The sequence below is a fragment of the Eptesicus fuscus genome, chromosome 17 (assembly GCF_027574615.1).
Source record: "Eptesicus fuscus isolate TK198812 chromosome 17, DD_ASM_mEF_20220401, whole genome shotgun sequence".
Taxonomy (NCBI): domain Eukaryota; kingdom Metazoa; phylum Chordata; class Mammalia; order Chiroptera; family Vespertilionidae; genus Eptesicus; species Eptesicus fuscus.
The window spans coordinates 19,931,082-19,957,915 of NC_072489.1; the positions used below are offsets into that span (position 1 = coordinate 19,931,082).

At 50.9% G+C, this 26,834-nt stretch overlaps 1 protein-coding gene across 5 annotated transcripts in view; it reads right to left on the reverse strand.

Moving 5' to 3' along the window:
• The window catches only part of HK1 (hexokinase 1), a 90,449-nt gene that overhangs the window by 60,090 nt on the left and 3,525 nt on the right, over positions 1-26,834 (reverse strand). The window contains exons 2-5 of one of the 5 annotated variants that reach the window (XM_054728680.1): positions 26,686-26,790; positions 23,484-23,688; positions 14,732-14,827; positions 11,097-11,144 (exon numbers count right to left, since the gene is read on the reverse strand). In XM_054728680.1, the coding sequence (XP_054584655.1) occupies positions 11,097-11,144; positions 14,732-14,827; positions 23,484-23,540 (201 nt within the window). In that variant the 5' untranslated portion in view covers positions 23,541-23,688; positions 26,686-26,790. Of the gene's footprint in view, positions 1-2,614; positions 2,789-9,618; positions 9,679-11,096; positions 11,145-14,731; positions 14,828-23,483; positions 23,689-26,685; positions 26,791-26,834 lie in introns of those variants that run through there. The other 4 variants (XM_054728681.1, XM_054728679.1, XM_054728682.1 and 1 more) reach the window with 4 other exon arrangements.

Genomic DNA, 26,834 nt, shown 5'->3' on the forward strand with positions numbered 1-26,834 from the left:
GATGAGCAGATGTCTGGGGTTCTGATGAATGGAACCTTTCACAAGCACACATGTGCCTCCTAAAAGCACTAGAAGAGTGAAAGGAAGTTGGGTTTTTTGCTTAGTTCTGCCTAATGCCAGGACACTCTTTGCACAGGGCTCTATTAATCAATCATATGCAGACACAGTCTGGAAAATGGGGCTCCATGCCAGGAAGCCAGACATTCGGCCTGTTTCAAGCCAGGACATATTTATGAAGTTGAATTAGTGACATGTCTCAGAGGGAGAGAAATAATGCCCTTGTCATGATCACTTCTGTGTCCGGAGCAATCCCAGGAAGCCTTCACTGGTATCAACCCCACCTCCCCCCTCCACCTACACCGAGGCCAGAGGGCAAGAAAATGGAAAAGGGTTAATAGCTGGTGCCGGTGCTAACTGCAGAGCCCCGAAGGCCACCTAGAGCTGAAGGGCTGAATCATCATGGCTGCCCACAACTGTTCTAAGTCCCCGTCAGGTCGTAGGTAAAGCCCCAGGCTGAGGCTTGGAGTCCTTCACCCTCACCTGCCTTTTCCTGCAGTCGGTGTGGGTAGGAAGGGCTGGCCTCTAATAAGCTGACGAGGCCATCAGAACAAGTGTGCTCAGGAGGCCCAAGCAGGCAGCTTCCCGGGACCACACCCACGACGGCCCTGCCACTGAGCCCATAACGCAGGCCACGGTGACCCATCCCCTGGCAGGAATCCACACTCCCACCCTAGGAAGCAGCAGAAGAAGCCATCGGTGCAAGAAGGCCATTTGTTCTGAAGACTCTCCTTGACCAATAATATTGTCTGGTAGAAGCTGTGGCCTCAAGACTGTCCTCCAGCAAGGTTCTGAGGCCAGAGGAGGGCAGGGAGGGGACGTCCGAATCCCAATCTCAGAGAAGGGGGGATCTGAGGACCAGTTGATTCAGAAGTCTCATACTCAGATGTCTACCGGAGCCTGGGGGATAGCGGGGCCACACTAGATGCTGTGTGCCTGATAAAACAGGTCCCACTGAGTGCAGTCCTAACTCAACCCAACTCAGCCCTGGAGGCCACAACTGGTGGTGGTGGGTGTGGACGCTGTTGGCTTACAAGGTCGTGAGTCCCCAGCCCAGTTGGTCTGCCTGCTGTCTTGAGCTACAGAGGGTACCACGTGCAGGGAGAGAGCAGTGAACTCTTCCAGGCCTTAAATTCCCACTGTGGAATCGAGTATCACTTCAGAGTCACTGTCACAGCCATGAGGGATGGTGGCAGAGTCCCAGGATTGTGTCCTAACTGCCCCACTCTGATCCCCACTCAGCACGGATCTAGGATCCAAGACCTCTGTCTCAGCACCTCCCCTTCAGCTAATTTCTAAGAGGAGGCTGGTCAAGTTCCCTGTGAAGAAAGGCGGAGACCTGGGTCACACCGGGGCTCCGCCCCTAACTCACTGTGACCTTGATGAGGTCACCCTCATCAGGCCTGTTTCCTATTGTGCCAGAGGCAGGGGTTGTCTTAGGTGGAGAGAGAGAAACTGAACATCCTGTGGCTTGTAGAGCAGAAAACCCAGGCCTGTTGCTCATGCCTCTCACCTGTGGGTGGTAGCACGCACGCCCCTTGTTTGAACTCTAAAGTGAGGCTGACTTTGCTTGTCCATCCCAGCATTTCCTGGCAATAATGTCACCCGCCCAGGGTGTGGGTGGGTCCGGAGGCTGTGCTAGGCCTGGCACTAATAAAACGGGCCTTTCCCTACAGCCCAGACTGTTTCTCAAGAACGTGGTGGCAAAGCTGGCGGAAGGGAGCAGCATAAGAAGCAGCATCGTTAAGGCCTGCCAGCAGACAGTATTTTATATGTCGAAAGGCAGCAACACCTGGGAGGATGCAACCATGTGCAAGTGCACACACGTCAAGCATACTTGTCAAAGCCTCCATCCAACTCAAAAGCCCAGTCTCTTATTCGTGCTCCCTGGACTGGCTGGAGATTACAGCTTTAAGAGAGCAGTCACGTAGAGGAATAAAAAAATTCCATTCAGACATGCCAATCCAGTCCTGAGGCCTATGAGCAAAGTTTCCGGTGGCTTCCTCCGCGTTCCGGGAAGCCAGGCCGGGTCACTCGGCCCTCAGATTAAGAAGCGGCGGCAACAGCGGGGAGAGCCGGGGTGACAGCTTCTAGGAGCACCCGATGCCCTTCCGCCCCCTCCGCCGGGAACCCGAAATACGGGATGTCTGGCCTCCGGTCAGCACCCGGCCTGCTGTGCGCTCACTGTCCCAGCATCTCGGTGATCCCTCCTCCGCCCACGGCGCTCAGTCCCTTGCAAAACAGGCCACCTCCCCGCACAGCCCGTGGCCCCTTCTGACATCCACAATCCGTTTCAAGGACACTGCAGCAAGCTGCCCAGTCACAGGGGTCTTCCCCTCCAAACCCCACCACCACCGCGCGCACACACACACACACACACACACACACACAATCCCCGCGAGAACCAAAGGGCGAAGCATTTCCCCACCGCCTACAGCCCCGCCAACGCCGGCCTGGGGGAGGCCGGGCGCGGGAGGATGGAGGCTGCGGCGGAAAGCGGATGCCGGAACGCACGGCCGCGGCCAGGGCGCGGGGCGGCGGCGCGGGCGGGGCTCACCTTTTTGACTTGGTCATCCTTCAGCTCGGTGAAGTAATAGGCCAGGAGCTGCGCGGCGATCATGCTGGCGGTCGGGGGCGCGGGGAGTCAGGCGTGCGGCCAGGTCGGTCCTCCGCAGCCTGGGGAGCAGTGGTCCTCGGGCTGCTGCTCGGCGGCTCCTCCTCCCACCCCCCGGCTCCTCCCCCTCGGCCCGGGCGCGGCCGCGGCTCGCGCGCTCCCAGCCTCCGCGCTCCCGTGCCCGGGAGGGTGACAGCCGCCCGCCGTCCCACCTCCTCGGAGCCCATTGGCTGCCGGGCGCCTCTGCAGCGCCGCGCGGCGGCATCCGGGCCCGGGCGGGGGCGCGGGGGGGGGCACGGCGGCCACTCCCTCCTGCGCCGGAAAGGAGGCGGGCGACGCCGCGACATCCCCCCCGGGCGGGCATCTCTCTGCACGTCCTCCACGTCGGGAGCGGAAGGCCCTTCCCGGCGCTCCCCGCCACGCGTGGCGGCACCGTGGCCGTGCGGGGCCGTGCGGGGCGTGGGGGAGGCATCACCCGGCTCTGCCGGACGAGTGGCGGGAGAGGGCTTGCTGCGAGACGGGGCGGTCCCCTTCCTCGAAATGAGGGCTCGCCCCGGGAGTTCCGTGTCTGGGGAGACGCCGGGAGGGGCTGGCAGAAAGCGCGCAGGGCCTTTGCCGGCGGAAGCTGGAGCCCCCGGCTTCGCCATCCTCGCACGCGGCCCCAGGGCCCCAGCGCGGAGCTCCCCCCACCCCCCCAACTCCCACCCCCGTCCCCACGCCCAGTGCATCACGCGGCACCACCCCGCCCGCCGGTGCCTCGGCGCCTCCGGCTAGCCCGGCCTGATCTCCGGTGCTGGGTGTGTGTTGCTAACTTTAGGACGGCTGGTGCCACACGCGCTCCCCTGAATCACCGGTTCTGTCCCCGGGGGTACACGCCTGCTGGGCGGGACATGGGCCGCAGGTCCCAGCCTGACCCCATCCTCCAGGCCTCCACTTCCTCTCAGGCTCCCGGGCTCCTTCGGGTGGAGGGAGGGGCGGGGAGGGTTTAGGCTCCCCTCCTAGCTGCCCCCTTTTTTACTTCCCCAGAGGAAGTTAGCCAGCTTCAAATGGGGGAGGGGAGATGCGGAATCGGGCGTTTCTGCCGCTGCTAGGACTGATCGCCATCTTCCGATGCTTAGATTAATTCTTTCCGTGTGCCCGACACCATCAGGATCTCTGCTGCGCTAGGAGATGACGTGTAATGAGCTCAAATATGACCCTGATTCAACAGATTAGAAATGTGAGGCTCAGGGAGGCCATGTATCTTGTGGGACTTGATACAAGCGGGAAGTTGCAGATCCAGGATTAGACCTCGGGTCTGTTTTCAGACCGGTGCTCACCCTTGGGATTTGCAGCCCTCTGGGTTGTACGTAGCTCTCCGCCTGAATAGGCCACAACCCTGGGACCAAGGCTGCACCATGTGGTGCCCCAAGATGGCTAGAGGTGGCTAGATGGCATCCCCTACCTCTACCCCAGCCTTGGATCCTGAGGGCCCCTAGCCAAGCCTAGGAAAGGTAAAGTGGAAGTCGGGAGATGGCTTAGGTCCAGGACAGCCCTCCTCAGGAACCTGAGGGGCCTGACCCCTGCCATCACCTGCTGAAGAGGGCCTCCGATGAGGCCCTTGAGGCCAGATCCCTCAGTCCAGAGCACTATCCCCACGCCCTGGCCTTATGACTGACATCCTGAGTCACCTCTCTGAGCCTGCATCCTCATCCATGAACTGGAGATATTAATGCCCACCCTCCCCTTGGTCGTCGTGGAATACCACAATTTAAACACCCACTTATAGGTGCTTAATAAATAATAGGTATTATCATAAGATTGGGGAGCTGCTGAGGTTTAAACCTCAGGCTTCTCACTTGAATCCCCCCAGTCTAGTCCCTGAGAGCGCCTAGCAATTTTATATTTGTAATTTTGAATTATTTTCCAAAGAGGCTCCCTGAAATTATTTAAGCTTAAGTTCCACGAAACCTGGACTTACCCCCTTGATAGTATCATTATAAACCAGGAAACAGGTTTTCTGGCATCCACCAAACACACTACCACCCTGGCCACTGTGTCTCAGTGGTTAGAGCATCGGCCTGCGCATTGAAGGGTCTTGGGTTCAATTCTGATCAAGGGCATGTACCTAGATTGCAGGTTCGATCCCCGGGTGGAGGTAACTAATTCATATGTCTCTTTCACATCCATATCTCTCTCTCTCTCTCTCTCTCTCTCCATCCTTCCCTCCCTTCCTTCCGCTCTCTCTATATAAAAATATTTTTTCAAATCTTTATAGAATGAAAGGAAAACCACACTCATCATTAAATACTCTTGGATTTTCTTTACTCCTCCCACAGATGAATTCACAAATATAAAAAGTGATGTACATTTATATTCTGAAGTACAAATCTCCAATAGCCAAGTAGTTAGACATTTTATGTGCAAAGTAGACACTGCATATTTACTTGCTATGACAAGCAGAGTACAGGCTCAATGGAGAATCTTTCGCTCTCTAAAAATCAATGGAAAAAATAGCCTCCCATGAGGATTAACAAAATAAAAGACCATCTTAAAAAAAACAAAAAAACACTACCTACATGGCCAGAGAGCAAAATTGATGACTGAGAACACGGGAGTCCAGCAAATATGATTCTGCCAGACTCACAGGCTGGCTGCTCCTTGAGGACTGAAAACTGCTTTGTTAATTGCTCTTGTGGACAAAAATGGGTTCTATGGGAAGTAACCTCACAGGGTGGTCGGATCATAAATTTCTAATAGGGCTGCTCATGGTGTGTAGTCACCCCAGGCCTATAACTTCTTTAGTAAAATGTTTTAAGCCAGCCCTATCCATTCTTGTGTATCTAGGTTAACACACCTTTAAAATACCAGAATATCCCTCCAAAGAAGTATTAACCCTCAAGAGAGCACATAATCTTTTTTTTTAAGATTTTGTTAAAATATATTTTTATTGATATCAGAGAGGAATGGAGAGGGAGAGAGAGATAGAAACATCAATGATGAGAGAGAATCATTGACTGGCTGCCTCCTGCACACCCCCTACTGGGGATTGAGCCCGCAACCCGGGCATGTGCCCTTGACCGGAATCAAACCCAGGACCTTTGAGTCCACAGGCCAATGCTCTACACTGAGCCAAACCGGCTAGGACGAGAGTACACAATCTTAACGATCCTTCAATCCAACCCCTTCCTTGCTTTTTCCAACCCCCTCCTTAATTTTAAATGCATAAGGGAAGCTCAAAAACACTTTCTCCAGGGGCGTTTTAGACCTTGCTCCTGGCATATGTCATCCGTTTGGCTCAAATAAACTCTTATAAAAATTTTCTACAGGTTTCGACGTTCTTACGTAAACACGCTGCTCCCAAACCTAGCAAAGAGCCTGGCGCTAAAAATGGAATGAGCCCAGTGATCCAGAGCATGCATACCCTTTAACCCAGCCCCCTGCTCGCAGCAGCACGGCGCCCCCATTACAACTGGGATCTCTGAGCGGAGCCACGCTGAAGCTGACCCTCTTAGTGGCCAAGCTACCCTGACACGAAATGTTTGCAGACAGGGAGGCTGCCAGTGCTTTCTCTTCCCTGGTCTTTTTATTATTATTATTATTATCATTATTATTATTATTATTATTATTATTATTATGATTGATTTCAGAGAGGAAGGGAGAGGGAGAGAGAGAGAGAAACATCAATGATGAGAGAGAATCGTTGATTGGCTGTCTCTTGCATACCCCCACAGGGGATCGAGCCTGCAACCTGGGCATGTGCCCTGACCGGGAATCGAACTATAACCTCCTGGTTCACAGGTCGATGCTCAACCACTGAGCCACACCAGTCAGGCTCTTCCCTGGTCTTTGAGTGAGAAACTACTCAAGGTGACTCACTCCTCCCCACCACGCGAATGCAGCCAGGCCTCAAGGCCTATCAGTATTTCCCAATATTTCTAGGCCTGACCCACTGCCTCCTTCCAACCCCCTCTCCCCCCACCTCACCATCCTATGCCAGAAATATTACAGGAGTCTTCTGACTGCCTCCCTGATTCCTGGCTTCCCGCCATCCAAGTCATTCTGAGGTCCAGGCCCCATTTTTCCTGCTAAAAAACAGCCTAATCACATGGTAATCCTGCCCCAGGATGGCACCTCCTTCCAGATGGAGCCACTGTAAACATCTCTGCCTGTGTCTGAGGCCTTCTGTAACCTGACTCCACTCTCCCCCACTTATCTCTTCCTTCACCCTCGGTCATAGCAAAGCCACTTCCCGCTGTCCTCAGCCTCCAGCTTGTCCATTCGTTTGAGCCCCTGCTCACATTTCCTTGCTTGCCCTGCCTTCTCCACTCATCTCCATCTGATCAAATGCCTGCCCACCCACCCTCCCCATAAAGCCTTCCCGGACCGGGACTACTCACCCCAGACTTAGCACCTCCACCGGGCAAACTCGAAGTCCATTCAGATCCAGACCAAGACTCTTCTCTACAGAAGCACAGCCTGAGACACAGCCGGTGGGCCATCTTGCCCAGGGTCAGGTTGTGGTAGAATTTGGAGCTGGGACTCAAACCCAGTTCTGATGCCCAGCCGGTGCTCTGTCCATCCTTCCCACCACCTCACTGCAGCCTGGGCCTCAGATAAGTGACACTGAGTCATGACAAACTGCCTGAAGTCGTTGACTGGCTTCTTGGGGGCCAGCCTTATCTGCCCCAATCAGACATCTTCCTGAGGCAGAGCCCACGCTGCACTGTGTCCCCTCTGTCACGCCAGTTATCACCTCATGCATTTCTTTATTATTCTGTCTCTTCTTGCTGTCACCTAGCTCTTAGACCCCCACTAAGCCCTCTTGCTGATGACTCTCTGGGCCAGTGGTCGGCAAACTCATTAGTCAACAGAGCCAAACATCAACAGTACAACAATTGAAATTTCTTTTGAGAGCCACATTTTTTAAACTTAAACTTCTTCTAACGCCACTTCTTCAAAATAGACTCGCCCAGGCCATGGTATTTTGTGGAAGAGCCACACTCAAGGGGCCAAAGAGCCGCATGTGGCTCGCGAGCCGCAGTTTGCCGACCACGGCTCTGGGCCCTTAGGAAGAGCAGCAAAGACCTCAGCCACAGGAAGTCTCCTTCCAGAACTGTCTCCTTCCCTCGCCCTCCAGGTGGCCTTCCCCTCTCCCTGGAGTCCCCTGGGTACCTTTGTTCATTTACTGTGCTTCCTCTTGTACATGTTAGAGGAGGGGGGAGGGGCCAGACCATGCCAGCCAGGCTGCCACCCCGCAAAACCCACCCGCTGGTAAGAGACTGCGAGCTGCAGCTAGGTCAGTGCAACCACTCACATCTGAGCCAGACACTCCCTCCAGTGGATCAGGGCTGCACCCCAGCACCTGGGAGCACATCGTACCATCAACGTTTGCATGGCGTTGGCATTAACAGACCAGTTTCTCACTTATTCCCTCATTTCTCCTGATAACAGGCTGCTGAGGTTACAAGAGCAAATACCATTATCTCCACTTAATCAGTCATTAGGATATGAGGGGTTATAGAGAAAGTGAAAGTGAAAAATAATTAAGGCCAGTGTCCAACCACGGCAGCATCTTGGAATCCTGACGCATTTGTTGGGGGCGGGGGGCAGCAGGTGCCCAGCCCCTGGAGTCGCCGGGTTCCTACGATGACATTCTCAGCCTGTCTCCTTTCTCTTTCATTTGCCCAAGGTTCTGCCCTCTGACAACATCGTCACAGAGGTTGTAAACAGGCACCACCAGGTTAAAACATGGTCTGTAACGTAGTTTATTTGGCCCATCAATGTTTTATAAATATGAGCCAACACTTGGAAATGAGAAAATGTCACTTTAAAGTACAGGTTTCTGGCATTTGAGGTCTAGCCACACAGGGCCTAGGTTATTGAGGTAACAATCAGCTAGAAATGAGGGCCCGCTGCCCCCTTCAGTCAGGCCCGGGAGCTGCAGCTTGCCCCAGGCCCCGCCCAGCCCACCCACTTCACTGATACACACTGCTGACGGCAGCCCCTCCCCAGGCATTTACATTTTCAACAGATAACTGGAATTTACCGGAAGAAGGCCTCAGGTATTAGGGCTGGGGTTAAGAGAAAGCAGGGCTGAGCAGGAACCAGTTTGATTCCAGTCAGGGCACATGTCCGGGTTGTGGGCTTGATCCCCAGTGGGGAGCGTGCCGGAGGCAGTCAGTCGATGATGTTTCTCTCTCATGGACAATACTGTCTCTCTATCCCTCTCCCTCTCTCTCTAAAAATCAATAAAAACATTAAAAAAAAAAAGATAAATCAAGAGAGGTGCCTAGGTTTGCAAAATTTAAATCTTGCACCCAAATCTTGCACCCTAGACACCTCTCTTGCTTCACCCAAGTCTCCACCTCCTCAGGCCCCTGCCTACCTGCTTCTTGCTCACCCCTGACCTGTTTACCTGACTAAGAAAGGGGCTGACCCCAGAGACACCTTCCTCAGCTTCTGTCCCAAGAAGGCTTCTAATCCCCTTTGGGGACGGCAGTCTCAGGGGAGCCAAGGAAAGCCAGTCTGGCTGTCACTTCCTGGACATCTCGTCCTCATTCCATTGCCTGTGAACCTGACAGGCCTCCCCCGCAGAAGGAATAACGGCCTAGACTCTAGGCCCCGGAGGGAGAAGGGTTAACCAGACCGCTGGGACCTGCCCGCCTGGCTCCAGCCCTGCTTATCTCAGGCCCACTCCTTCCCCAAAGGAAGCCCGTATCTTGTTGGAACAGAGAAATCTCAAATGGCCCTGCTGGGCACCCTGAGTTTCCTGGGGTAGTTCTCCCCCGTGCCCACACACAACCGCCGTCATGGGGCCAACAGAAGGTCCTCAGTCCTGCCCCTTAGAATTAATACCAACAGGTAGAGGGAGAGGCTCATGCCAGCACCCAGGCAGGGTTCCCGGCTGTGGTTCCCTCACAGCCCAGCAAATTAAACATACAAACAAGCAAGAACGACGTACTGACCTTCTATTTTGCTATGAAAGGATATTTTTAAAGGTATAATTTCCATCTTCTACCATCATAAGTTCCTAAAGGAAAAGAAGTTTTAACCCAGAGAAGTAAAAATAAGGGCCGCTTTTTAAACTAAATACATTTGGCTTTTTAATGGTAACAGCTAGTGCTTATGTAGAACATACTAGGTATTGTTTTAAATTCTTTACTTATATTAATAACTTATTTTTTAATATGTTTTTATTGATCTTTAGAGCGAGAGGAAGGGAGAGGGAGAGAGACACATTGATGAGAGAGAAACATTGTCGGCTGCCTTCTGCACACCCCCTACCCGCAACCCAGGCATGTGCCCTGACCAGGAATCAAACCGGCGACCTCTCAGTGCATGGGACAAAGCTCAACCTACTGAGCCACACCGGCCAGGGCTTAATTACTTATTTGACCCTCAGCACAATCCAGTGAGGTAGACACTAGTTATATCTCCATTTTATAGATGAGAATACTGAGTCACAAGGAAGTTAAGTGACTTTTCCAAGGTCACAAGGCTACAGCGTGGAAGAGCTAGGCTCCAGACCATGCTGCCACTCTAACAAGGTGAATTTTTCCATATTGTCCTTATTTCTCTTATGCCACCCAGGCCAGTGCTGCTGCAGTCACCGATGGGTTCCAGGACCGCTCCCCGAGGGTACCAAATTGTACTTGGTTAGACTGATAAAGCTTGTCGCATGGAGAGCCCTCAGCAGAGCCCTCTTTTATTTTTTAACATTTTTTAAAAATATACCTTTTATTGATTTCAGAGAGGGAGAGGGAGAGATAGAAACATAAATGATGAGAGAGAATTATTGATGGGCTGCCTCCTGCACGTCCCCTACTGGGGATCGAGCCCGCAACCTGGGCATGAGAATCAAACCGTGACCTCCTGGTTCATAGGTGGACGATCAACCACTGAGCCACGCCAGCGGGCTTGGCAGAGACCTCTTTCAAAGGGCATTCTCAAACCACGCAGAGAGTGAGCCAGATCCACATGCCAGAGGGAGGAATGGCAGCAGTTGCCCCTCCCAGTGGGGCTTCTTCCACTGAGCTGGCTGAGTGTGCCTTCCACTCCCACTTCTCACGTTGGAAAAGAGAGGGGAGGGGCCGTCCCATTGTCTCTCCCAGCGTCTCTCCCACAGTCCGTATGCCATGCAGCTCCACGGCAGGGGGCCGTGGGGTTAGCTCTGATACCCAGCATTCTGTTTCCAGGAAAGGGCCAAGAAGAGTGCCTCCTAACCAGGGCCGGCCCCCTCAGAAAGCACTTGCCCTGGGGGGTAGGCTGGGCCCCTAGGGAGCCGGTTACAGGCAAGCGCTCTTCCTCACCCACGGGCGTAGCCTGCAAGGCCACCTGGCTCGCTGAAACCATGATCAGGCTCCCTCAGAGCATCACCACATCGTCTCTCTCTCTTGCAGAAAATGTCACAGGAGGAAATGGAAAGGACACTTCGGTTTCTTACCTTACTTTCAGTAAGGTGCGGCCGGATCGATTTTTGACATCCTGGGTCCTTAAAGAAAGACAGGACAAGGTAAGGTGTACAAAGGCACCTCAGACACTTGCACTCGCTCCATACTGATGCTTATACCTAGTGAATCATGCTCAGAACGCAGAAGCAACGACCAGTAACCCTGAAGTAGCTGAGCCAGTTCTAACATAACGAACGGTTCTCTGGATGAAATGCAGCAGAGCTGAGAAATGTCCAGTTCACGAATGTATTCACACAAACGTGGATCAGGTGCTCACCTATGTGCCAGGCACTGTTCTAGGAGGAGGAGATTAAAAGATGGACAACAACGGTGACTGATCTTGGGGAGCCCACAATCCCCCGGAGAACACAGATGCGTCAGAATGAAGGCACAGCCCTGGCTGGGTGCTGGAGAGCAGTGTGGGGGCTCTGGGAACACAGGCCCTGTCCCTGCCGAACCACTGGCCCCACATGTCCTCACAGTGACAGGGTGCCATGCTTCCCCGATGAGCAGGGAGGGACCGTGGCCATCGAGCAGCGACCAGCTCTTGGTCTGGGGAGGGGGCGTCAGCATCCTGCCCTCTCGTCCCTTCCTCACGGATTTGGAAGTTGCTGCCAATCAAGAGAGAGGCCCATGTGGATTTCTCTGTGATGGCAGCCGAAGGCTGAGAAGGGTGTAGTAAATGGTTTGCAAAAAGCAGCCACACGATTCTCCTCCCTGCACCCATGTCCCCGTGTCGTCTTCAACCACAGGGACTCAGGGACTGTGGTGTGAGTTGCTCTGGCAAACCCTGTTTGTCCTCTCTTGCTGCTCTTGGGATTCTTGCCGCCACCTCGCCTGGTGGGTGAGAAAGGATGAAACCCGAGTGACAGAGCACAAGGGCCATCCTACCTCGTAAGGAAGTTACTAAGAGGTTACAGAGCAACCCTCAGAGGTGCCAGCAGTTCCTGTAAAATCAGGGTGACCCTGTGTCCTCCCTGAAGGGCAGGGACCATCGTTTCAGCACTTGTCCTGCCTCGCAGAGGGTAGCTGCTCACTCAATAAGCGTTTGCGGGTCATGCACTGAAAAGCCGTGCCCTCTTCTGAGTAGGCCCCAAATCAAAGAAGCTTTGCGGAAACCCTGGTCCTAGGAAAGCAAGGAGCAGCATCCCAGACGGCCCGAGTGGCCAGGACAAACCAGGCAGGTTTTCCACGTGCCCCAGACTCACACGGTCTCGGCCGTACATGGCTGTCCCCATGAGAGCAAACGTCCCGCTTCAGGGGCTCTAATGAAGCCTTGCAGATACTCACAGGCCTGCGTGAGAGACAGAAGCCGGGCAACGGTGCAAAACACTGTCTGGGGCTTGGAATAGCCAGGGAGCCAAGGAGAAAGGAACTAAATGGACCATACCATGTGGGGCCCTTCCTGAGATTAAGAGGAAGGATTCGATATCCAGAGCACATTTCTAAGCTTGGAACAACCCCAAGTAAAACCGTCTTTAGAAAGTTAAGATTGGAGTAGCACACCTCACCTTTAGCCTTGGGTTTGTTGTGGGAGTAAAAAGAGCTCAGGTCTAGTCAAAGAGACCTGAGTTTATGCCCTGATCAGCTGTGCAACCCTGGACAAGTAATCTAACTTCCCTAAGCCTCAGCTTTCCCATCCATAAAATGGGGATGACGTTGGGCCTTTGTGACAATTAAAGGAGAGTGTGTGAAGTGGAGTGGCTGGCACGGAGTACTTGCTCATCACAGGGCAGCAGCTGCAGGAAAGACCGTGGATTTATAGCGGCACAAGGCAATACCTGCAGCTTCCCAGGGCCATGTAAGGGGCCAAGCCAATGTCCAACTGCTGGGTTTCCTCTTGTGTCTGAGCCTGTGTTCCTCTCTGGGCCCCCACGTACCAGCTCTAGACCCACAGGTCGACACTCAGCTCCGGGTGCCAGCGTCCACGCCTGCTGACTGCCGCGTGGCGCCTGTGACACTGGCTGCTCTGTGCCACCTCTCCAAGGCTGGCCTGGCCTGCTTTAAACTCCCGGTGGCATTCTGCCTGGGGCTGGCAAAGCTAGGCAAGGCAGCCAGGGGCAGAGGAACGGGCACTGGGGACCCTGAGAGGCGGCAATGACATCTCAAACAAACCTCCTGCTTGGGAGGCGCTTTTCATTTCCCAGCGCAGGCAAAGCCTTTCCCCCGGGGAGCAAAGGAGAAGACAAGGAAGAGGCCCAGGAGGTCCTCTTCAGGGGTGTGCCTTTCCTGGCCTCCACTGCGACCAAACAGCAGCCTCGGATTCTGCAGAGGAGACCGGGATGGAGCTCCCGTTTGGGCGTTAGAAATGGGATGGACTGTTGGTCCAGAAAGAAACTCACTACAGACTGATTCATTTGCCTGTCAGCATAACTATTATTGCTCGTCTCACATTCAGTTCTTATATCTCTAGTGACACATGATCTCGTTCATCTAGGGGAAATGATGAACAACATAGACTGATGAACAAGAACAGAACCAGAAACAAGGAGGCATCGGGCCTTAGAGGGATGATAGGGGAGGGTGGGGGGAGGGGGGAGAGATCAACCAAAGGACTTGTGTGCATGCATATGAGCCTATCCAACGGTTAAGTTCAACAGGGGGTTGGGGCATCCATGGGGAGGGGTGTGGGATGGGAATGGGGGGATGAGGACAAATATGTGACACCTTAATCAATAAAGAAAAAAAAAAAGAAATGGGATGGAATGCGATTCTGTCAAAGCTCTGTGCGCTAGGAAGGATGCTGCTAAGCTGGATTTGCAAAGCCCTGGTGAGAGGTGATGAAGGGGCACTTTTAACCCGCCCTGGAGGATGGAGAGAAAGCTGCCTGCTGCTCTGGGCTTGCCCAGGCTCCCCACAGGGGGACAGCAGCTCCTTGAGCTTGCACCCCCTCCCCACTTTCAGATGCTAATTGGGAACTAAGAGTCACCCCGAGGCTGACCAGGAGGACGCGTTCACCAGGCAAACAGGCCAGGCCACAGCAGGGATGGAGATGTAGCTCTGAGTTCAGTCTGCAGAGCACTCTGTAAATCCCAGCCCTGCGTTTGTCATGGGGCTTAAACCACACTGTGCCTCAATTTCCCAAACTGTAAAACGGGAGCAGCTGTCGTTCTTGCTCCAGATGGGCCCTCTGCAGCACAGGTCCATTTAAAGTGAGCCAGCTACTCAGGAGAACGTAACTTGTCCTGTAAACATTCTCCAGGGTGTGTTCACCATCCAGGGAGAAGCAAAGCTCGCTCTACAAGGCAAGAATGAGCTCTGCTTTTACACGGCAGCATAACACCCGGCCAAGGAAGGCTTTGCTCAGAGAAAGCCACACTCCTGGGCTCAGCACACGTTCGTGACTTCACAGCATAACCGGCTAGGAAGCGAGTGACCAAAGGGGTGATGTGAGTGGTCCCTTGGTCAGGGCCTACCTGGCCCAGGTGAGCATTAACCTGCGCAGAGAGTTAGAGGCTGATCGGAGGGGTTCCTGCCTCGTTTCATCACATGTCCCTGCTGTGCTCCTGGTCCAGGGTTTCCCTTCTATAAAACAGACCCCAACGTAACACCTTGCGGGGAGGTGGGCTGAGGGGCCCATGGTGCCTGTGACCCTCTGAAGTCAGAGGAAAGCTAGGGGAGATCTTACCCAGGCCCGCTGGCAGGTCTGCCCCATGGTGGGAGGACACCTGCGGTGCCCGGGGCCTTTCTTCTCTTCTGCCCTCAGCAGCAGGGGCCGGGACACCTGGAGGAAAGCAAAGCGGTCAGGGGTTCATCCGTCTCATTCATATCCTCACCTCTGAGTTGGTGAGGCTATACCTGGAGAGTGGACGAAAAGGGGGCCACATACTAAACTTGACAAGCTCAGGGGAGGCCTGCATGGTGGCCTCACAACTCAGAGACCAAAAGTAACCACATAGGATGGTCTGAAATTAAAACTTCCTAACTAGAAGCGGGTCACGGCAGGGAGTCAGGTCCTAGGCCAGCATCTTCCCCACCAAAGGCCAATCTTTACCTTGACTGAGCCTGTCTGTTGTCTTTTTGCATCTAGAATGACAGACATTCCTTTGGAATGTCATTGGATTATTTCCTTTTTTCCCCCAGGCCCGTCAGGGCACAACCTCAGGAGAGACCACAAACCCCCTTATTGTTATTGTTATCATGTTAATTGTTAACTGTTCATAATCCTGTACCCACCAGCCTATTCCTTTTACCTTTTATCCAATCCCAGAGATCCCCTGCTTTGGTTTCTCCCGCCTCCCTAATCTATCACCAATGAACTTTATGTAACCCCCTTTCACCTTCCCCGTTGATGCTGATGTATAAAATAAGTGGTAAAACTGCCATTTTCTGGAGCATTTTCTCAATTCGTTGAGATTTTGCTCCCTGGCAGTTGTCGTCAGTTTGGCTCAAATAAACTCATAAAAATTCTTACAGGTTTGGACGTTTCTTGCGTTGACAGGAGGCACAGCCTATTCAGAGGTGGTTTAAAACAGTGGGTTCACGTGAGAGTTCTGGTCAAGATGGCCGGGTAGGTAACCACGGGACTGGCCGCCTCCCACAACCACATCAAAATTACAACTAAACAAACGACAGAACCACCATCATTCACAACCACCTGAAATCTAGCTGAACAGAAGTCCTATGACTAAGGATATATAGAAGAACCCACAATGAGACAGGTAGGAGGGACAGAGAGCAGAGCAGGCTGGTGCCACACCCAGGTGTGGTGGATAAAAATTGGGAGGGCTATCTTGGCTACAGAGGTTCCCCTGAGGCAGAGGTCCTCAAACTTTTTAAACAGGGGGCCAGCTCACTGTCCCTCAGACCGTGGGAGGGCCGGACTATAGTTTTTAAAAAAACTATGAACAAATTCCTCTGCACACTGCACATATCTTATTTTGAAGTAAAAAAAAAACAAAACGGCAAAAACACCCGCATGTGGCCCGCGGGCCGTAGTTTGAGGGCGCCTGCCCTGAGGAGTCAGGGGTCCCAGCCCCCACCAGGCTCCCCAACCCAGGGTTCCAGTGGCAGGAAGAGAAGTCCCCATACCTCTGGCTGTAAAAACCAGCAGGGATTGTGGCTGAGCGAGATGGAGGCTGCTGGAGTCCCAGGAAGTTCCTCTTAAAGGGCCCACACATGAACTTACTAGGACTCTGAGCTCTAGAGCTGGGGCAACAGCTCTAAAGGCACCAGGGACATTTGGGGAGGGAATGAATTGTCTGGCATCAGGGTGAAGGCTGGAGAGGCAGCTTTCTTCCAGACAAGTGCTGACGGAGGCCATTGTTCCTTTTCTGTCCCCAATACCGCCCCCCCCCCGCCCCCCACACACACACCTGTGCCTGAACTGGCAGGTAGGCACCATATCTGAATCTCCATCAACCTGACTCACCTCACACTGTTCACACTGCCCTTGTGATTCCCTGAGACCCGGCCCCATGCAACTTGTGGGTCCACTCAAGCTATTTCCAGTGGCTTTTCCATAAAAATGGACTGTCTTGGCTCATGTGACAGATTTTCCTAAAATCTCTCAAACAAGCAATATCTGGCCTCAGTGTGCCCTGTACCTCTTGCTAAGTGGCTAGTCCCAGCACTAGTGGTAGCCAGCTTTGGTGCACAGCTTGGCCTCTCCTGGGCCAAGTACAAGTACAAATAGCAACCATCTGCAGATTGCTTGGTAGCTCGTGCTGGATGGCCCCAGGCATGGCAGCTGACCTTGGCCTGCTCCACTCAGGAGGCCCCAGAGCCAGTGCACCCAGTGGACAGCTTCAGGCCACCCCAGAGCTCCACCCAACCACCTCCACAAGTGACATACTCTAAGGGTGAACTCAGCAGGCACCCGAGCCTCACTAAAGTGAGTCCTGCTCGGTGGGGTCAGCCCTGCACAGTAGATCCTCCATGGCGGTCAGGGCCAGTCCTCACTGATTGGCCTGGGGGTAAATCCCTCCTATTGAAGCGCCAACAGCAATCCAGGCTCAACTGCCACATGAGGGTGCACACAGCCCATACTATGAGGTGCACCAGGAGTGCCCCGATCAGGTGACAGGGAGGCTGAACTACTGGACTTACAGGACACCTACTACATAGGGCCACTCTACCAAGCCCAGGAGACGTAGCGGCTCTATCTAATACATAGAAACAAACACAGGGAGGCAGCCACAATGATGAGACAAAGATACACGTCCCAAATGAAAGAACAGAACAAAACTCCAGAAAAAGAACTAAACATAATGGAGACAAGCAATCAATCAGATGCAGAGTTCAAAATACTGATTATAAGGATACACAATGAACTTTGGGGAAGGTTAGATGAACTTAGTGAGAACTTCAACAAAGAGATAGGAAATATAAAAATAGATATAGAAAACATAAATAAAAAGAACCAGTCAGAAATGATGAATATTATAACTGAAATGAAGAATATGTGTCAGAGAATCAGCAATTTGGAATAAGAAAACACCCAATCAGAACAGTAAAAAGAAAAAAGAATCCAAATAAATGAGGATAGCCTTGTCGGTGTGACTCAGTGGTTGAGCATCGACCTATGAACCAGGAGGTCACAGCTTGATTCCCAGTCAGGGCACATGCCCAGGTTGCAGACTCTGATCAGTGATTCCCTCTTGTCATTGATGTTTCTTTCTTTTTTAAAAAATATATTTTTATTGATTTCAAAAGGAAGGGAATGGGAGAGAGAGATAGAAACATCCATGATGAGAGAGAATTATTGATCGGCTGACTCCTACATGCCCCACACTGGGGATCGAGCCCACAACCCGAGCATGTGCCCCGATCAGGAATTGAACCATGACCTCCTGGTTCATAGGTTGACGCTCAACTACTGAGCTATGCCAACCAGGCCATCATTGATGTTTCTAGCTCTCTCTCCCTCTCCCTTACGCTCTGAAATCAATAAAAAAGATACATGATGATAGTATAAGGGGCCTCTGGGACAACTTCAAGCATACCAACATTCAAATCATGAGGGTACTGAAAGGAGAAGAGAGAAAGAGCAAGGAATTGACCTGGTGAAGGAAACCGATACATAAGTCCAGGAAGCACAGAGAATCTCAAACAAAATTAATCCAAAGAGACCCACACCAAACTACATAATTAAAATGCCAAAGGTAAAAGACAAAGAGAAAATTTTAAAAGCCATAATAGAAAAGCGGTTAGTTACCACAAGGGAGCTTTCATAAGACTGTCAGCTGATTTCTCAACAGAAACGTTGCAGGCCAGAAGAGATTGGCATGAAATATTCAAAGTAATGAAAAGAAAGAACCTGCAACTAAGATTACTTCACCCAGCAAAGCTATCATGTAGAATCAAAGGACAGATAGAGCTTCCTAGACAAGAAAAAGCTAAAGGAGTTCATCACTACCAAACCAGTATTACAAAAAAATGTTAAAGGGTCTTCTTTAAAAGAATAAAAAATATGAATAACAAAGTGGCAATAAACACACATCATAAATGTATATACATAATCTAAAAATAGTAATGAGGAGTGTGTTTGCAAAAATATTATACCGATAAAGTGCATATCCAAAAGGTTTGTGGGTTGGGGGCCTGACTGAGCATGTAAAGCCTTCCCAGTTTTGTCTCCATCTCCACTATTAGCTTGCTCTACAGGCACTGGGGAAGGTGACAGGCTCCATCAACCTATGCTAATGACATGCCAACAGCTGGCAGAGTCCAAAGCAGAATGTGATCTAAACATAATACTATATTGTGCTTTGTAATTTATGATTTAACTTTGTTTTTATGAAAAGATGTTCTCCTAATTATGCTGGATAGGCTAACAATTAAAATAGCCTTGCAGCCTGGGACCTGGGTTCTAATCCTTATTCTGACAATTAATTTCTCTGAGCCTATGTTTTATTATCTGCAAAATGGGGGTCATAATAGGTAAGATGTAATTATCATTTCTCCTTTTGCATTAAATTTGGCCTTAGCTTAACTCTCTAGTTCTTTTCCCCTAGTTACCTGATAATGGTAGTGTGTCAAATATATTATTGAGCAGTATTTCTTATGATAAAAATAATCCATGGTTGGTAGATGGCTTATGTGTAGAAAGAACTATAAATACTAGATGGGAGGCCATAGCTTTGGGTTTCCCTGAGTGAGGTGACTCTCTTCTATCTCCTGCAGAGACCCTTAAAGATGTCCCTAAGGAATTGTTACAAGAGCATTTGGCTCTCGTGGGGCAGAAGGCTTTTAAGCCAAGAGGAATCCTGCACCTGCCCAGTGAGATCTTGTCTCCTTCCATCTGAGCTGCTCTGTGTGTGGACTGTTGTGCAGATAAGGAGCACTGGAGACATGGCCCAGTGCCAAACTATAGTTCCTGTCTTAGAACCTGCAGACGAGGGCCAAGAGTGGCCTGTGGCCGTCTCTGAGCCTGAAGGTTTAGTAGAGTCTGAGAACACTTCCGATGGGTGTTACAGATTAGGAGCCTGGCATACAGTAAGTTCTTAAAAAGTGACAACAGTAAGTACTAAGTAAATGGCTATTATAATGATTATTAAGACAGCTGCTTTGTTTTGTTTTATCTATACTTATCAATTGATTGGGCAAGAAATGATTTTAACCCTGAGAAGCCCAAGTGAGATGATATCAGGCCCCTTTATAAAACACGAAAAAACACCTCTGTGATTCTCAAAGGAGAAATTATATAAACGTCCATTCAACAAGTATTTATTTGCCACCAACCACATGCCAATCTCAGTACTGGATGTTAAGACCACTATGGTAGAGAAGATGGACATGATTTCTGCCCTTGCAGAGCGTGTAATAATTAAAGAGCAAGTATAGTGAGTGCATTGTGGATGGAGAAGAGTGGAAAACTATATTTTGAACTATATCTCCTGGACCACAGCTCCTCAGATCCTTGTGAGTTCCTAAGTGATCAGAGCAATGGGAGAATCTTTTGCTATAATAAATATTATTATATTATCATTGTTATGTATTTATATGCTTATTATTATTATTATTATTATTTGGTCCTCAAATAGCTCCAGTTCCTAAAATAGCTCCGGAGTGATAAAGTTGAAAGGAGTGTCTTACTATTCTTTCTTTCTTCCTTTTAGGTAAATTTGATAGAAAACATTATATCGGTTTCAGGTGTACAACATTATAGTTCAACATTGTATACACCACAAAGTGATCACCACCAAAAGTCTGGTTACCATCCATTACCATACAATTGACCCCCTTCACCCATTTCGTCCCCCATCTCCGTCTCCCTCTGGTAACCACCGATATGCTCTCTGTATTTATGAGTTTCTGTTTTATTTGACTTGTTTTTTAGATTCCACATATGAGTGAAATCATATGGCATTTGTCTTTCCCTGTCTGACTTACTGCACTTAGCATAATACACTCAAGGTTCATCCATGTTGTCACAAATGGCAAGATTTCCTTCTTTTTTAAGGCTGAGTAGTACTTATGGCTAAATATATGGTTGAATTAATCGCCTATGGCAAATGATTTAATCCACCATGCCTATGGAATGAAGCCTTCACAAAAACTCAAAAGGATGAGGTTCGGACAGATTCCGTGAAGGTGGTGGTTGGGGCACCCGGCGAAGGTATAGGAGGGCCACACCCTTTCTTATATACCTTGCCCTCCATGTCTCTTCCATAGTCCTGTTCCTGAGTTAAATGTTTTTGTAATTAACTGGTAACTTACTAAGTAAACTCTTTTCCTGAGGTCTGTGAACCACGCTAGCAAATTAATCAAATGTAAGGAGGCAGTTGTAGGAACCTCCAGTCTATAGCCAGTGGGTCAGAAACACAGGTGGCAACCTGGACTTGTGATTGGCATCTGAGGCGGGAGGGGGGCAGCCTTGCAGGAGTGAGCCCTTAACCTGTGGGGTCAGATGTTATCTCCAGAGAGACAGTGTCCGAAGTGACTTCAGTTATAGGACACCCAGAACCGCTTGGTGTGGGAAAGAAACCCCACACATTTGGTGAGCAGAAGGGTTCAGAGTCGTGAGAAGGAGACACCTGGTGGAGTATTTCTTGTTTACAATCACCTGGCTGAGCCCAATATACTTGGTACGTACTTGGTATAGGTAACTGGGCCCCAGGGGGGTGAGAAGAGCCCGGAACTAGGGGTCAGAGAGCTGGCTGTAGCTCCTGGGTCCACCACCTGTTGCCGACTCGGTCATGGGGAAGATGCCAACCCCTCCCAGCCTCAGTGTCACCTGATAACAACCGCTTCCCTGTCTACCTCCCAGGGTCATTGTGAAGATCACACACGCGCAGTTAATAGGAAGGGAGCTGTTAGCCTGGCCCGAATGGAAGGGGCAGTAAAGAAACCTGGTTGCCCAATAATCATTAATAATGCCACAAGGCGGGAGAGTTAGTTCCCGGAGCACTAACTGTGTATCACAGTTCTTACACATTTTCTCATTTGATCCTGGTCAACCATAACAAAGGGGATACTATGATCCTGTTTTATAGACGACGCTGCTGACGTGCAGAGAGAGGGGCACTGGCACCTGCCGAAGGCCTCGCAGCGGGACACGGGAGACAGCCTGGGCTCAGATGTCATGGACTCCAGAGTCCGCTCTCTTTCTACGCACAGGCTGCCTCTCCTCCAGTCCGTGTCATGTCGTGCACTCCTCCAGCCTCAGCCTCCCGAACGCTGGAGTGGGGTGAACCGTGTGCTCCCCAGCTCCAGGCCCTGTGCAAGGAGAGCCCGCAGAAGCCCAGCTGCCACTAGCATTGAAGCAGCTCATCAACGAAGTCCACGTGCGTTCTTGCCTTCCTTCCTGATACCCGAGCAGCTTCCCAAGTCTAGTAGTTCAAACCGCTCTGGGTCACCAAAGCCACCTTACAGAGAGAAAATGTTACATCTCTCCCGCTGGCATTTATTCCTTAAAGTACCGTGGATCTGGCATATGACAGAGAAGGTTACGCTGTCATCCCCTTCTTCCCTAACTCACTATCTACTGTTCCCCAAGATACGGCAGTGAAGGGGATAAGGAGCCCTTGGGTCTGGCGCAGAGCACTGTTTGAAGGTCATTCAAAGCAACTTTGCTTTCTGTCAAACAACTGCTTAGCTGCCCTGGCCGGTGTGGCTCAGTTGGTTGGGCATTGTCCCATGCACCAAAAGGTTGCCAGTTTCAGGGCACATGCCTGGGTTGCAGGCTTGATCTCCAATAGGGGACATGCATGAGGCAGCCGATCAATATTTCTCTCTCTCCCTCTCCCTTCCTCTCTCTCTGAAAATCAATTAAAAAAATTTTTTTTAAAAAAAAAGACGGCTTGGTCTAGAGTTCATATAGAAATTGGTGGCATTTCCATTGGCCCACCTCGGTTGCCCTCTGCATGCACCCCTACTTCACGCTGGGAGCTGGCAGTCTCCCCACCACGCTGTTACCCTGGGTCCTCTCTCTGGGACTCACACAGATCTCTCTAGAACTCCCTCCTCAGACTCTAAAGCATCTATGTAAACCAAGTGTTCTCCTTCCCCAAAAAGCTGGCGCAGGCACCACCATAACACAATTTCAAAATAGGTGCTTCATTTCTTGTGTAATTTACCTAAATTTAGGGATCCTGCTATCCCAGCATTTCAATAGAAATGCCCACAACTCATTTGCATCTCTAATGGCTGGACTCCGTGTTCATTTCCAGCTATGCTTTCTTTGTATCGGTTTAGCATCTTTTTCAGAGAGCAAGCGCTCCCTAATCAATTGACTTCTCATCTTTCCCTTAAGCAACTCGCCTGGAGGTCATTATAACTAGCATTTATTGAGTGCTTATTATTTGTCAGGCACTGCTACAAATAACTCAAGGCATCAGTTCACAGGAACCCCTCATAAGTAATGCAGCCCATTTAACAGATAAGGAAACTGATGCTCAAAGAGGTTAAGTAACTTTCCGAGGTCATAGCCACATAGCCGGTCAGTAGCAGCGCTGAAATGGGAAATCAGGTTGGCTCCAGCTCCTGCACTCTCAGCCAGGGTGCTCCTCTCTCCCTCATAGCACAGCAGCGATGCAGACACAGAGGTTAGTAGAGATGGGCAACTGAGTTCTCCAGGGAGAGCCTTTTACCACTTACCTGGCTGTGACAGATACCAGCACAGCATTTGCCTTAAAAAACAAACAAACAACAAGCCCCTACACATTATCCCAGTTCCTCCAAACAAAGACCCTAACTGGAGTGCGTTTGGTGACCATACACAAATCACTGTGTAACCCCAAGGAAGTGTTTGTTCCCCTCTGGGCCCCATCAGTGAAGTCAATGGGTTTGAACTCCAGGATCTACCCTTTGAGACCATGAGACTTGGGTATGTCTTCATTCACCCGACTTCACAGAGAGGACCAGACGCTGCCTGATGCCAAAGGCCGGGGGGGTCTGCCCGGGGAGGAGCGAGGCCCCGTGGTTCGCCGCCCACTCACTTGCCTTGGGATGGCTGGAGACACCGCTGCCGTCCCTTCACTTGGTCTCAGTCTCATTTTTCCAAAAGGCCAACATATGCTGTCCTCGCAGCCCAATGGCAGATTCTTGGCACAAAGCAGGTGTGGGTGGGCGATTTGGGTCTTTTCTTCGTCCCTGGGAACAATGCTCTCAGTGATAGTTCTTTATTATTGGTTAGTCGGAACCCTGAGGAAAAAAAAACACAAAAGATGCATTTGTCATAACATCCAGAGCCACCGAAGGACTGGAACGGGGAAAGCCGGCACCGCATCCTGTAAAAGGGGGGGCACAGGCCTCAGGTTTCCAGTGAAAAGTATTCACTGCAGCCTTGTTGGCGGGGGTGGAGCCCTTGGATGCCCTTGACGTTCAGATGGTGCTTTATGGTTATGAAGTCCTGTGTCCACTGGGCCTCACAGAAACCTTGAGTGGGAGGGTGCACAGGGCTGGTGACCATGGTGAGGAGTATAATGAAGACGCTGGTAGCAATGGCAGCTCAGGTTCGCTGAGCCCTCATGTCTGCCGGGCACCTAGCTAGAGACTTCCCGGAATGGACTCCAGAGCTCCCCAATGTCAGGACGTGGAACCCACTCCCTTACGCCCAGGGACTGAGGCGGAGAGAGGCTAAGCCACGTGCTCACAGAAACACAGCAGGAACAGAGCTGGGTTTTGAATTCGGTTCTGTCCCATCCTGTGGCTTTAGCTCTTTATTTTATGGACGTGGTCGCTAAGGCTTAGAACTAGCAAGTAGCTCAGAGATAGTAATACCAACTCAGGTTTTAAAATCTGTGGAGGAATGAAATGCCAAGTTGGTAAAAAAAAAAAAAATCCTATATAATAAAAGGGTAATATGCAAATTGACTGAACAGCAGAACAGCTAGTGGCTATGATGCACACTGACCACCAGGGGGGGCAGATGCTCAATGCAGGAGCTGCCCCCAGCCCGCAGGCCCCAATTGCCTGATAGGGCAAGGGGAACTGGGGGTGGGTGATGGCAGACATGGGCAGTGCCAGGCCAAGGCCCCTGCCCCACCAATCACCTCACACATAGAAGGCGACAGGTGGCAGGGGGTGGAGCCAGCAAGCAGGCGAGAATGGCCAACTTCTGGATCCCTCCCCCCAGCCAGCAGGCTCCGATCGCCTGATGGTGCATGAAGAACCAGAGGGTGGGGGGTGGTGGGGAGTGGGGCCAGCTGCCGGCAACCGGGGAAGATGGCCCTGATCACAGGCCAGGTCTAGGGACCATACCTGCGCACAAATTCTGTGCACCAGGCCTCTAGTAATAATAATAATAAGTAGAGGAGGCAAACTTCTGGTTGGTATTACACAGAGCTGGGGTAGACCTGAGCCAAAAGTCTGGTGAACATCCCAGGCCACCTCCTTCCTTCCTTTCTTCCTTCCCCTGCATGAGGTGCTTCTCTTTGGCAGAAACCCTGGTTCCCCCCACAATCCTGGGGGTGACCCACCACCATTCCCCACCCAACCTCCTCACCTCTTTCCTACTTTTCTTAAATCCTGCCCTTGTGGAGTTTACCATCTCTGGGAGAGAAAGATGTGAATTAAGAAATCATATGAATTAACAATAACAAACTGTGAACTGTGCATGGTAACAATCATGAATGACATCTAAACCTGGGGGTTCCCGGAGGCTTCCTGGAGGAAGTGACTTGGATCTGAGACACAGGGGTCTGGGTCAGAGTTTTCTTGGGAGGCCCCTCAGCAGGGACAATGAACCTTCATTAAAGAGGAAGAGGAAGCAGTGGAGAAGGAGGACGATGTACCTAATGCTTATTCATCTGCCCCTTCCAGATCTGGGCCTCACTGAGAGCGGGCTGGCTGGGTCGCCACCCTCTGGGGCCGTGGTTCTCCAAGTGTGGTCCCTGGACCTGTGGCAGCAGCAGTCCTTGGAAATTTGTTACAAATGCCCATTCTCAGGCCCCACCTCAGACCTACCAACCTGAAAATTTGGGGACAGAGCCAACTATTTGTGTTTAACCAGCCCTTCTGGCATGTTGCGACCTGCTAAATGTTCTAGATGCCTACAGTCAGTAGATTCATTCATTAAAAGTGTAATAGTCCTGCCCTAGCTGGTTTGGCTCAGTGGATAGAGCGTCAGCCTGCAGACTAAAGGGTCCCACGTTCGATTCCAGTCAAGGACACATGCCTGGGTTGTGGGCTCGATCCCCAGTGTGGAGTGTGCAGGAGGCAGCCGATCAATGATTTTCTCTCACCATTGATATTTCTATCTTTCCCTTTCCCTTCCTCTTTGAAATCAATTTTTAAAAAATTACTTTTTAAAAAAGTATAATAGTCCTGGTTCTGCCCTGGCCAGTGCGACTCATTTAGTTGGAGCATCGTCCTGTGAACGGGAGGATCACAGGTTTGATTCCCAGTCAGGGCACATGCCAAGGTTGCGGGTTTGATTCCCAGTTGGGGCCAATTGACACCTCTCTCTCTCTCTCTCTCTCTCTCTCTCTCTCTCTCAAATCAATAAAAACATATCCTTGAGTGAGTATTAAAAAATTATTTTAATAAAAAAGCCCTGGTTCTCTCCCCCTCTCTCCTGTTCTCCACATGGAGGAAAAATCTTGATAGGAGTCTGCAGCTGTAGAGAAAAATGGGTCAAGCTATTTGGTGGGATGGGGGATAAAATATGAAGCTTTTAGCAACTCAGAGATTAATTGTCCAGGGGATGAGGGGATGAGAACCGGGAGTGAAAAGCATATCCTCTGAGAACTGGAAAGGGCTTAGCAGATCATATCCTAGCCCCACGCCCATCTAAGACAAGATCCAGTAGGTGGTACCTCACCCTTCAAAACAGCCAGAAAATACCTGAGGATATTTTTCCATTGATTTTTAGAGAGAGTGGAGAGGGGAGGGGAGACAGAGAGAAACACATTGATATGAGAGAGACACATTGATTGGTCCGGAATCGAACCCGGGACCCTTCAGTCCATGGGCCAATACTCTATCCACTGAGCCAAACCAGCTAGGGCAGCCTTTTCCATTCCTGGCTGCTTATGTCTGAGATAAAAGCTGCCTCCCTCTGACTTCCTTCTCCTGATTCTTACAGAGAAACCCCTCTCCTTCCCCCCAACTCCCAAGGATGACAGCCACGCTCATCTATGGCTCTTAGTGAAGAGACAATCACTGACCAACCAACGTATAAGAGGACCGTGGACTTACACATGCTTTTATTAAAGCAAGGTGAACATGAGAGAAACTTCAAGTACGGGTGTCCTTCAGCTGGGCCGGCTGACATGAAGATGGCTTTGCAGATTGGTCCATGTTCTGGAGAAAGTTAAATCAAGGTCACAAGGATCTGAGCCAAACTC